Source organism: Hyperolius riggenbachi, chromosome 5 (assembly GCF_040937935.1).
Source record: "Hyperolius riggenbachi isolate aHypRig1 chromosome 5, aHypRig1.pri, whole genome shotgun sequence".
Lineage (NCBI taxonomy): Eukaryota > Metazoa > Chordata > Amphibia > Anura > Hyperoliidae > Hyperolius > Hyperolius riggenbachi.
Genome location: NC_090650.1, coordinates 194,693,619 through 194,706,745, shown reverse-complemented (window position 1 = coordinate 194,706,745; position 13,127 = coordinate 194,693,619). Strand labels below are relative to the sequence as shown.

Sequence of the window (13,127 nt, the reverse complement as noted above, 5' to 3'; positions counted from 1 at the left end):
ACCTGCACTTGTCATCTCTGCTATTGCTGACAAACGATGCTGACAGCCTCATCCATCTGAACCAAGGTAATAACCCTGTGTGATACTGATGAACTATTGAACTGTTACTAACCTCATTAGGGTTCGAACAGGTTATTCCTCTCTACTTCAGTCTGTCTGCCTTGCACGTTAAGACCTGGGGGTAACAGTACTAAGGAGACAAATAACTAGTCCTGTTCATGTGGGGGCTTGTCTATAGGTGAAGACGTGGGCTGGGCTCAGAGCCACGGTAATAGATTAGGGCATAGAGACTTAGTGAGGACATAACCTGTCAAGCCTTACAGTGAACATCTGTGGTTACCCACAATGCACCGCTACTGAATATGCAAATGATCTCTTTATGCCCTTGTAACCAGGAATGCATTCAGAACCACTGGTGTATAGAATGCCTATAGCAGGATGACCAAAAGGTTCGAAACAGGCTGTCTACATGTGGGGTTGATGTGGCTGTGTAAAATTTAAGCCTATAGGAATGCTATACACCAGCAGTTCTGGATGCAAGCCTGACTACAAGGGCATAAAGAGATAATTTGCATATTCAGTAGCAGTGCATTGTGGGTAACCACAGATGTTAACTTAAAGCTGAATTATCGCAAGTACCTTCTGTTTTAAGAAGGCAAATCAGACCTAGCATTGCTTTTTAGTAGGAGGGTTTTTCGGTCTCTTTTATTCCCCTACACTTTTCTAGTTGTTTGGTTCAACCCCAAGCTGCTTGATTACTCTGTTGTACTGGTACAAGCCCTATCCCATACAGCCATATCAATCTCTGCTATGTACTGATGAGGACCAAAAGTCTGAAACAGGCTGTCTACATGTGGGCTTGATATGGCTGTGCAAAATTAAAAGCTATAGGCATGCTATACACCAGTGGTTCTGGATGGAAGCCTGGCTACAAGGGCATAAAGATATAATTTGCATATTCAGTAGCAGTGCATTGTGGGTAACCACAGATGTTCACTTAACCTCCCTGGCATTCAGTTTCTGCTGGATTTCTGTGCAAAAAGTGATCCAATTAATTTTCATAACCTTTTTTCCTGTGACTTAAAGAGACTCTGAAGTCTCTTAAAAATCCTCATTTTATTACAAAGTCCTGTTTAACATATAAGCCCTACCTAAACAGCCGCATCCCCGCCGCTGAAATCTAACTAAATCCCCCCAAACTCCCTGGGGGGAAATCCGGGCAGCGCTTCCGTGAGAAGCAGAGCTATGAGCCGCAGCTCTGCCTCTCAGCGCCTCTGTCAGCCTGGATTGTCGCCTCTCCCCCGCCCCTCTCAGTCTTCTTTTACTGAGAGCGGCGGGGAGAGGTAGAGATCCGCCGCTTATAGACGCGAATGGAGGCAAAGCTGCGGCTCATAGCTCTGCCTCCAACAGCAGCAAAATCCACGACCAAGAAAGTCGTGGATTTCGTTTTTGCAGAGCGGGTGCTGGCAAAAGCAATGTCTGCAACCTTCCCGCTCTGCATCCCTGCCACGGCGAACTACTCTGGGGGAATGTGCGTGTCCCTAGCTGCCAGAGATGAACAGGAGGTGGGCAGGGAAGGAACCAGAGCTTTGAAACTTCATTTATGCCGCCGGGAATCTAATTGAATGTAATTCGTTTCTCACATTGGCCGCAGTGAGATGGCCACTTCTAGTTTTGACCACCCAGAACCCGAAGTGGCCAGACTTTGGGTTCTGGCCGTAACATATATACAGCTTTCTGGCTTATTTCATCTCACGTTTGCCCTACAGTATAAATCAGTATGGGCAAGGTTTTCTCCCCTACTGTATCTCAATGTTTCTATACTCGTGGATAAGCTGTACATAATTTGATCTGCAATTAGTCTCTAGAAACATGTAAAAATGCAGAAAGTGCATTGGAGAGCATTCCAGTAGCATCTCCAGGAGCAAGCAGAAGTCCTTGAAATCTTCTGTCTCCTCGTGAGAGCTCAGGGACAGAGGACCTGGCCCTTGGATAAGCTCACCCCATACCTTTAATTACCTTTTTAAGGCTTCAAATTGCTTTCTTTTTCCATCAGTGTATTTGATATATTGTACACTGTTTAACTGTGAGCATTTGCCTTGTTTGCACTGGTTAAATGTACCGGTGCTGTGAAATGTGTTAAGGGGCGTACACACGTGCTACTGTCTGCTGAACGTCCGCCCAGCGGGAGGGTTTGACGGACCCGTCGTTTGCGGCGGTATGGCGTGTGTACGCACCTTTAGTGATACACCATACCGGTAAATAATTAATAGTAATAGTAATAATCGTATGTTAATAGAAATGCTTTTTTCTTACTGTTCTGTGAATGAATGATCTAATTACCTGAATGTGTCCTGAGATGCCCAGTGAGTGCATCTCTACGTCTGCATGCATAGTTACATAAGTGACACTTAAAGGGCTTTTCACCAGAGTGTAATTTGATGTGTCGAAGGAGATTGCCTTTCTGAGTAAAGGAGGCACCACACTGGTTACACTGGAATGGTCTTTCTCCTGGAAGAAAACAAAAAAAAAAACAAAAACAGAAAACAGAATATTTAAATAAATAGAAGAATTTTAAAAATATGTATGTGTATGTATATATATATATATATAAAATTATCCGTCTGTCTCTGTTGATCTATCTATCTTGCTATACGTGTATTTAGATATGAGAACAAAAATGTAACACAGTAACAAGGGGAAGATTTCAGCAAGAAAGTTGTTTTCGCACTAGCACTGTATGACTTCCGTCGTCTGCAGGTTTGATAGAACATGAGGCTTTTAGACTAGACCTGCCAGTTCCTTAACGCTTCACTGGCTGGGTCAATTTGATCTGAAAATCTAATTTTTTTTTCTAAATCAGAATGGCACATCACAATGCAAATTCAACCTCATTTAAATAAAGTGACTGCAACATTTTTGTGTTGAAGAGCCACTCTTCCTGATCAGCAGTTTTGGAATAAACCAATATCCAATTTTGTATGTTGTGGCATTTGGTGTGTTTTTTTTTTTTTAATGTATCTTTTTTTTTTCAAAGGGTCTTTAAAATATGCTACTGAAGCAGCAAAAATAAAAAGGGAACTCATTAAAAATGCATTTCAGGATCACAAGTTCATTTCAGCGTTACATTCTTATATTTAAATGAAAGGCACTTCATTATAGCAGTTATAATAACTTCTTTTCATTTACATTTTCCCATGTATTTTCCCTTTCAATTTCTTCTCCATTACCTGTCTGTCCCTAAGCGGCCAAATCAGGGAGAAGAATGAGAGGGTGAAATAAAAATGAGCAGGCAACACTACGCTGAGGGACATTATCCATTATCCTTGCAGGATATTATCATGGTGTTTTGAATTAATAGTCTCTAGAGCTCACAAAACTCACAGCCCGTGACCGTATGTTTAGAAAAAGTGAAAAGAAGTCCCAAGGTGTATCGGCTGTGGCCTAACACTACTAAAATGCTCCCAGAGGAAGTCCTGCAGGCACATCATTCACAACTAAAGTGGAGATAATACAAACGTTTAACTATACATGTAAGTTCTATGTCCACTGCCACGTTTATATAGTGTGCAACTACACCACTTGGGCTAACTGCTAAAAGGTGTGCTAATTATGAAATGGCAAACAAGTATTCAAGAGAATAAAATGTAAGCCTTTGGCAGGGTCTCTCTCTTCCCCCCCCCCCCCCCCCTTAAGTGTGTCCTTCTTGATCTTGCAGCCACAGCTATGACACCCTTCCCATACACTAACTTGGACTTGAACTGCTGGGTCTCTGTAAAATCATGTGATCATGCATCTTATACTGTTTGCATGTATAACCTTGTGCTATGTTGTATAACCGTTTGCTATCTTTATGTCTGTCACCCCTTGTTTACATTGTATGTATCCCCATTTATTGTCCAGTGCTGCATAATATGTTGACGCTTTATAAATACAATAAATAATAATAAGAGTATATTAAAATATGCCCAATAGGTTTCCTGTAGTGATTAGATAAAATAGGATTGTTTTATAATGTAATAGGAATGTTGAATCTAATGATAAGGTCAGCAAAAATTAAGGATACACTATTTAGTTCTTGGAGTCTTAGGTTGAAACTTTTATTAGAATCGTAGGCTATGATTGGCACTTTGAGTCAGCCAGGAGAAAAGTGCAATATATCGGTAAATGTTATTTGTCTTTCTTTTGTAGCTGGTCTTTAACCATAAAATGTGTATGAGTGTTTCACAGAGTGGTGAAAAGGTTTTCTGCACAGAGGGATATCTTCAATTGAGTCAAATACGACAGCAACTTTACACCAATGGTTCTGTGAAGTTACCCTGGAAATTACTCTTGGTTAGGGTTGGCAGAACACGTTTGCTGGTGAACAGTTCCCAGTGGATGTGAACTACCCACCCTATCCTTTCCCATAGTGACATTTTTCACCCTGAAGTCAGGTGGGACATGACAGCCAATCAGACATGATCACCACCCAGGCCCCCCCCCCTTCCCTCATATAGGGCACAATCCTGGCGGCCATTTTAATTCTGCATTAGTCAGTGTGGGGAGAGGAGCTGCTGCTGCAGATAGAGGGACAGGCTGTTTTGGTGATTCCTGTAAATATTGTGCTGTGTAGCTGCTTCCTAGGTGCTCTGTTGCTTGCAGTTCACCAGCTAGGGACCCCCAATAGTTCTTCTGAAGACTCTTCCTGACCGCAAAAGTTCTTTTGAGCACTGTCAGTGACATTGGCCCTGCTGCACGCATTAATTGTTGTTGCTTTCGTGAGCTGTGGTGTGTTGTAGCAACACAACAACTCCATATACATTGTAGTGTGTGGCTGCATCACCATTATAGCCCGCCATCACTGAACAAAAGTAGTTTTAGCGTCTGACATTTGTGACACAACGATCAGTGATATCAGTGTGCCAAAAAATAACAGTGTGACAATACACCTTTGCCTGCGGTGTGATCAATGTGTACTGACTGTTACCGTGTCACTTCACTGTACTGTGTGTGGCTGCGTCACCTTTATAGCCCACCGTCACTCCGCAAAAGTAATTTATGTGGCACAACGTATCCCCACACAGCGTCACAGCAACACTAATGTGACCAACTGTACTGTGTTATCGATGATATCAGTCTGCCCCCAAAAAAACCCAAAAAGTGTCACAGACATTTGTTACAATACTGCTGGTCACTGCCTGCTGTGTAATCAATCTATACTGACTGTTACCGTGTCACTTCAACATCTGTGTGACCGTACTGTGTGTTCAAGGTGATCTTCATGTGCCTCCCCCAAAAAATTAATTTGTGCCAATACCCCTTTGCTGGTCATTGACTGCTGTATGATCAACATGTACTGCTACAGTGCCACTTTAACAGCGGTGTGACCATACTGTGTGTTCTAGGTGACCTCTGTGTGTCATAAAAAATTACATTTGTGACAATACATCTTGGCTGGCCACTGCCTGCTGTGTGATGAATGTGTAGTATTACCATGCCACTTTAAAATCTGTGTGACCATACCGTGCGTTCTAGGTGATCTCTGTATGCCAAATAAATAAATAAATTATATTAGTGACAATTACCATTGACTGTTCATTCACTCTAAAAAACACGACAGGCAGAGGCAGGCTAAAGTGTAGAGGTACTTGGGGTGGTGCATCATCCTGTGGCCGTGGTATCTTGTGCAGAAGAAGAAAACTAAAAATTCCCAAAATGCAGAAGAGATGGTTGACTTGCTCACTCAGCATTCCGCCTCTTCTATCTTTTCTGCTGCCAATGTTCCTGCATCCTCCTCTGCTATGGTCAACTGCATCACCACCTCCACCATCACAACAGCCCCTTCAAATAAATTGAATTGCTCTTAGGAGCTATTTCCCAGTCTTTGATGGACAAAAATGATATGCAAACTTTGGCATAAAGTAAAGGAGAGGACCATTCAGACATGACAGTCCTCGGTCACCACAAGGTGTAATGCCCCTGATGATGCAGCTTACTGTAAACTTGAAACTGTAAGGGATGAGGGTGACGATGATGTGGCAATGAATGTGTCAAGGGTGCCCAGGAGAGAGGAACAGGAGTAAAAAAGGTCTTATTTCACCTACAATCTGCTCCAGTTCCTCAGTGAATAACTAATAAAAGCAAACCTTGTACCACTGCAAATGAACAAACAATCCCATTACAAACTATTACAGAGTTAGTTCACAAATATTTTATTTTTTGCCACTTTTTTTTGTTAATTTCTGTCTGTGAATGTGTTGCTGATGTAAGTAGTAAGTCACCTACCCCTCGTTCTAGCGGTGATTGTGGCTCTCATATGTCCCATGCTGCAGCAAGACTCCTCCAGTTGCATGTAACAGGTCTTAGCTTGATGACATCATCAAGCTGGGACAAAATACATGCAACGGGGGCGAATAGCTGGGGCGGAGGTAGGGGAGCACCATGACAGTCTCTGTATCAGGAAGTGGTGAGATGCTGCAAACCCAGCATGGATTTGGCTACTATCTCTGCATGGTGGTGGTGGGTAGGGAGAAGATATGGGGAACTATTAGACCACCAGCAGACTATAAAATGGGGAATAACTACTACAACAGGAAAATCTACAAGGAAGAAGGGGGACCTTTGAACCACCAGTGAAATCTACAACCACCATGAAAAACAAGAATGGGCACCTCAGTGGGGGCTCGGGCCACCACAAGGAGGAACAGAATATGGACCACTATGTGGGGGGCATTAGGGCCACAGAGCAAGAGCCATTATAAGGGGGCACAGTGCAATGGCCTCTATAAGGGGGTGGCACATCTGAAACATCACTATAAGAGGGACACAGCACAAGGACCACTATAAGGATCATACAACATAGGAAACAATATAATACAGCAAAACCTAAGGAGCAGTATATATATATATATATATATATATATATATATATATATATATATATATATATATATATATATATATATATATATATAAAGGCATTTAAGAGGGGCACTGTTGGTGGTATTAGAATGAAGGGATGGGGCAACTAAAAGCAAGAAATGTGGAATGAGGACAAATTGTAGTCATATCAGTGGTGATGCAAGGGGAACAAAGTACGGGGCTATTATAACAAAAATATGACAGCCAAATATGAAAATACTAACTATGAAGAAATGACTTAAAGCAGCAGGGACAGCCATACTATCACAGGAAAAGAACACATATATAAGTAGATAACTACTTAGATAACATGTATTGTACTGTCCACGTTTTGATTTCAGTGAATTGTATACAGTAAATAAAGAGAAAACTGTTCCTTGCATTTTCCATCTTGATTCCCTCTGACTAAAGCCAATCATGATGTAATTTCCTCCTTTACTTTTTTCTCTCCTAGAAAATGCAGTGTCATATCTAGCTTGCTTCGTAAACTCATGTGAGCACAGCATAGATCAGATATCAGCAGCACTGAACTGCCCTCAGCCCATCAGTGAGGAGCAGGAATGTGGGAGGGGTGATGACAAGCTCCCAATGTACCAAATAGAGCCAGTCAGACTGCGATACGATTTATTACAGCAGAAACATTTCTAATTGGATTGGAGTGCTTACAATGCAGGGTAAGGTTACAGGCTGCATAATACACAGAACCGTGGGTAAATTGATTTGATTTTGTGGCTGATAATCCCGCTTTAAAGAAACATGTAGAATTATTATAAATTTAGCAACTACAATACCCAAGTGATGCTTGGCTGCTTTGTTGACCATTCTTGTCCCACCTGCTGAAAGCTACTGTCCACTTACTGCTGTCCCTCCTTGTGGTGTACAGCAGTTAGCTCAAAACTCTCAGCTGAGGAATTGAGTCCCAATATCTGTAGGTGATAGTCATTGTTTGTGTGTATGCATCTACAGCACACTAGTCAAAATGAGAGTCAAATGAGAATTCTGCAGATAAAAATTCTTGTTTCAAAAATATAGTATAACCTTACACAGTTCAACGAAAGTGGTTAACAGCAAATTCTGTGGAAATGGTTTTCTATACCTTAACTTGTATCAATGTGTTGGTTGACTGCAGTAGGGCATGGACAGGAATGTCTGAGAATACTGCACTCTATAGTTGGGCAAGCTTGTGATGCAGGAAGTATATGGAGAAGGGGCCCCATGGCAAGAATTTAAAAAGTGGTTTACTAGGGATTTTCTGATCAAGTAGTTTATGCACAGATAAAAACAAGTTTTTAGGGTAACAATTAGGACTGATTCATGAAGAAGCGAAGATGTTGATGCGTAGCCTGTTGAAGTGGATGTTCCTCAGAATTTGGGACAAATCCCCGGAGTCTAATCTGCAGGACAACCGAAGAGAAAACATCTGAAGGCAGATCAGTGGTCTCACTGTCCTCTGGGGTACATAAACTTGCATACATGGAAGAGGCGCCCCACAAAAATATAAATGATAAGACAAGAAAAAGGCTTACCTCAGTAAGCTTACAGAAGCTCCTAGTCATTGTTTATTTTAAAGCACCCATTTTCCTGAGGAAGTGGGCAGTAATCTGTGAAACATGTAATTTCATGTGTACACTAAATTATTGGTAGTGTTTAACTCAACATTTGTGTATTACTGTGGTAAACTGCTTTCTTACTTCTTAAACGGTTTTAAACATTTTCTATTTTTGGCCGGTGCACTAAAGCTGATTAAAGGTCAGAGGAATACGTGTACAAGAATATTCTTGATTCCGTGTAGTTACATATTCCAATGTTGAGCCTCCTTATACAGTCATCTGGCATCTGCCCCCCACATCAATCCCACCCAGCATGGATTTTAATGTGCATGTGGGGTATTTTTCAAGATGAGGGAGAGGTAATGCATTCTTGTCCTGATCATCCATGTGAAGTAAAAAAGAATCCGGGCACCGAACCAAGGAATCCATTAAATCTCACCTTTAATACATCCTCAGACAACCGACAGACATTGAAAGGTGTGAGGCCCAACAGCCATTTCACGAGATAAACCTGCTTCATCAAAAGCAAAAACACAATGCACCGATCTATATCTCGAGGGAACAATCCCTATTCTTTGCGGGCAGCAGTTATTGTGTGTGTGTATACCTTTACTTCAAGCTTGAATAATCCCTATCTTGTAATCATTTCAAGTACTCCGCTTTACAAAATTACAAATCTACATTTACAGACAGCAATCAGAATCTTATGCTGGGGATACATGATGTGTTTTTGTGGTCGATTTCCCGTTCGATCGTGTTTCGATTTGTTTCTCCGCTCAATTTCCCGCTTGATTCTCTTATCTTTTCTTATCAATTTCCCTTCACTTCTATCAGAAAACGAGCGGTAAACCGATCGAAAGTGAGATCGAACATGTCAGAAATTATCCATCGAACCATCTATCTGCCTAAAAAATGCATGGTGTATTTACAACATTAACACAAACATAGGGAAAGGCATGTGTTCACTCACAGACATCACCTAGCTATTTAAATTGTCTGCAGGGAAGCCTATAAGCAAATGTAAAGACACTGCAAGGACGTCTGTACCTGCAGTACCAAATATAGCATGGGATAAACTGATTACTGTCCTGGAAGACATTCAGTTTCACATACTGCTGTACTGCCTACCTCTGTTTCTTGCTTAGAGCATCCTACAGGCAAAGTTAGCACTTAGGTGACATAGTAGTGGTAGGTGGGGGCCTGGAGACTGGCTGTATGCGTGGCCCCTGCTACCATGTAAATGTATTATTTTGTGAAACTGAATGACTCCATCTAGGACAGTAATCTGTTCAGCCCATGCTCAATCTAATCTGGTACTTGCAGAGTCTTTAAATTTGCTAATAGGCTTCCCTGCAGACCATTTAAATAGCCAGGTGCTGTTTGGGAGAAAACGCATGTCTTTCCCTGTGTTTGTGTTTAAAATGTGGGTAGTAGTTGTGGGTGGTTTCCCTGGCGGTGAGGACACTGGGGTACTACGTACTCTGCCCCCAGTAGTGTAGCATGCAGGTGGTTGTCCTGGGCAATGGCAGCGCTTGGGACTCCACCTATACTGCTCACCTCTGAAGCTCAGAGGAATCAGAATCTCCCAAGCTTCTAGTTTCTAGTATGTAAAACACTTGAGTGCTTAGTGTTATAGGAGCTCTGAACTATTTACTTATTTGACTGCAAAACAAAACTAAGGGATAAAAAAATTCGCAAGTTTCAAGTTATCCTTGGATTCTGAAATGTAGGGGCCTTATGCGAAATGAGAAATACAGCCTAAACTATGCATTACCAAGCATACATATAATTATTTATATATAATTGCAAGTGTTTATTGTTTTATCTCACGTCCCCTCATGTCTCTATCCCAAATCTACTGGAAGAATTTACCATTTATGGGAGAATATCAAATTTTATGATAAATTATGATAAATGTGAGGGCCCTGAATGTCACATTGTGTCCCTCCCTGCAGACTATATTAGAGTCAAATTTTCCATTTAAATGGTCCCCACGGGCTCTGACATACATGGGTACCAAATCCCTAGAGATGTAATCCACTTTACTTATAAGCCATTATTGTCTACCGCAAAAGCAAATCTCCAGAGATGTGATGTAACTAAAATTTTCTTGGTTTGGCCGTGTTAACATCATAAAAATGAATCTTTTACCAAGGTTCTTCTACGTCTTCCAGACTCTTCTGGTGGCAGCCCCCCTCACTTACTTTAAAGAAAATTGCAAATATTTCCAACGCTTTGTCTGGAAGAGTAAACTAGAGGCTTAGATACTCTATTACTACTCTGCCGAAAGACAGTGGTGGCATGGCTATCCTCGATTTACAACTATATCACGTGGCGGCCGCACTTGTTCAAATAGTGGATTGGCATTAGCACTCTGCACTTAAAAAGTGTGTATCGATGGAATTTGATATCGCTCACCCGCATTTATATCATCTTCCATGGACAAGTATGAGAGGGCCACCCCGGGAAATCTCCCACCCGGTGACTGAATCTACTCTGCAGCTTTTCCGTAAATATAGCACCCATGCTTCCTTGTCCTACTGGCCGTCTCCTATGCGTCCCCTCCTGGATAACCCATTGTTCCTTCTGGGAACCTGTAAAATGGCTTATAGGAACTGGCGGGGTCCAAAGCTCTGAGTTCTCATTTATTAGAAAAGAGATCATGGTTAAACTTAATGTAATTCACTCTCGCTTAATGCTCCCGCAATTGGATAATTGGTTCAATGCTCAGTTTAAGCACTTTCTGACCAGTGTGGGTACCAGAACAACTTTGCCCTGTGATATGACTGAATTTGAACTCCTCTGCTCCAGTGAGAACTACATGATGGGGGGAATTTCTTGGATTTATACTATGATGATCACTTGCAAGGAGTCTGTTACGTCCTTATGTACTAAATGGCAGTCTTCGCTAGGTAGCACGTTCACAGACAATGGCAGAGAGTAGTTCTTATGGCACATACCGTATTTTCTGGCGCATATAAGACAACTGGGCGTATAAGACGACCCCTCTACTGCTCCTACCACAGATCCCACGTACTATCTTCTCCAAAAAACTTGCCTAGGCGCCTGGGTAAAGTCGCTCTCCAAACACCTGATCAACGCAGCTCGACTGTTAATTGCCAGTCATTGGAAGTCTACATATGCCCCGACTATCCCCGAGTGGATCCGGGAGGTCAAAAGCATTAAGTAAATGGAGGTCCTGACACACTCCATACATGATAGAAATTAGCAATTTAGCAGGACCTGGGTGCCTAAGCATGAGTTTGAGGAGTCTGAAGAGTGTAAATTGTTAAAATGTTTTTGGTATAATGTACAAGACCATCTGTTTGAGGACCCTGGGTGCATGATCCCACTGGGCCCCGGGGAACTCAACTTCCTTGATTGCCCGTACCCAGTGAGAGTGGGGGTGACCGAAGTCATAGGGAGATGCACATGTGGCTGCCATGTGCGGAGCTTATAGCTGATGCCTTATATTTCTATTGTATTAATATTTTGCCGAATTGTATGGTACTTTTTAATGCTATTGAGTGGACTACATGCTGTGTCTTCATTCTGTTACAAGTACAGTCTCAGGATTGCATGGAAGTCAGGTGAACTGGATATAGTAGCCTGGAAAGCTGTACTACAGTAAATAGATTTTTAAATAGTATACACTTAAAAATACCTGAACATTAGAAGAGTTCATCAAACTTGCCCATGACTGTATCTTGACCATAACTGATCCCAGTAGGTCAAAATCCTCAATTCTGAAAATGCTTTAGCAGGAGAATTTTGAACAGGAAACTTTCAAGCCTGAAGCGGATATTTCTAACAATGTGAAAACTTTTTTTTTATCTATTGAGATAGCAAATTTATGGTTTAATTTACTGTATATACAAAACTTTCTAAATATGTCTTCAGAAATGGATAAATTGCAGTTAAGTCCTATATATCTTTGGAAAGGTTTGGTTGGTTGGTGTGGACCGACTGTAAATGTGTTATCTAGATTAGAAGTTACAGATTCCATAGTTCTCCTCCTTCCCCACCTTTCTGTAATGCAGTTAATTCCTATTGGCAACCACCATGGCATGCACAATGGTCTGTAGATGGTCGCTGAAGAAGTACAAATTATTTAGCCTTGTGTTGCTAGATCATAAATAACTTTAAATAATGACAGCTGTTTGTTTAAACAAAGTGAGGTCAATAGATAGTAAGCAAAATACCCATCTGCATATCAACAACCAACCAACAAATGGAAACAAACACAACTGAAAGAAAAAGCCACCACAGATTTTCACAGAAAACATGCAAGAAGAATGCAGGTGTCTTGCTGTGTAATGTGTCCAGTTCATAGATGTGATTATTCTAGCCAAATATATTGTATCTGAATAGTTCTCATTTTAATTAACTTTCCATGATTAAGTATCATAGACTGAAAAAGCATGGGGTATGTACAAATCTATTTTTAACAATAATGCATATGTTAATAGGATTACACAGTGTTGATGTTTAATAACCTTCATGCTTAGCATGTGTTACACAATAATTAATTAAATAAATAAACCTATTATACCTTTTCATCTTTGTGAATCGAAATATATGAATTTAGTTGCCTGCTCTACCCTTAATTATAATCCAGCTGAAACAACACTAACTGGAGCAGGACTGGATGCCAGGGAAGCAGGACCGCAAAGT

General features: G+C 41.2%; 1 protein-coding gene across 6 annotated transcripts in view; it reads right to left on the bottom strand.

Annotated features, from left to right (window-relative positions):
- Positions 1–13,127, bottom strand: part of IKZF1 (IKAROS family zinc finger 1) — a 296,693-nt gene that overhangs the window by 38,248 nt on the left and 245,318 nt on the right. For all 6 annotated transcript variants that reach the window (XM_068236523.1, XM_068236524.1, XM_068236521.1 and 3 more), the window contains one exon: positions 2,344–2,511. In XM_068236523.1, the coding sequence (XP_068092624.1) occupies positions 2,344–2,511 (168 nt within the window). The remainder of the gene's footprint in view (positions 1–2,343; positions 2,512–13,127) is intronic.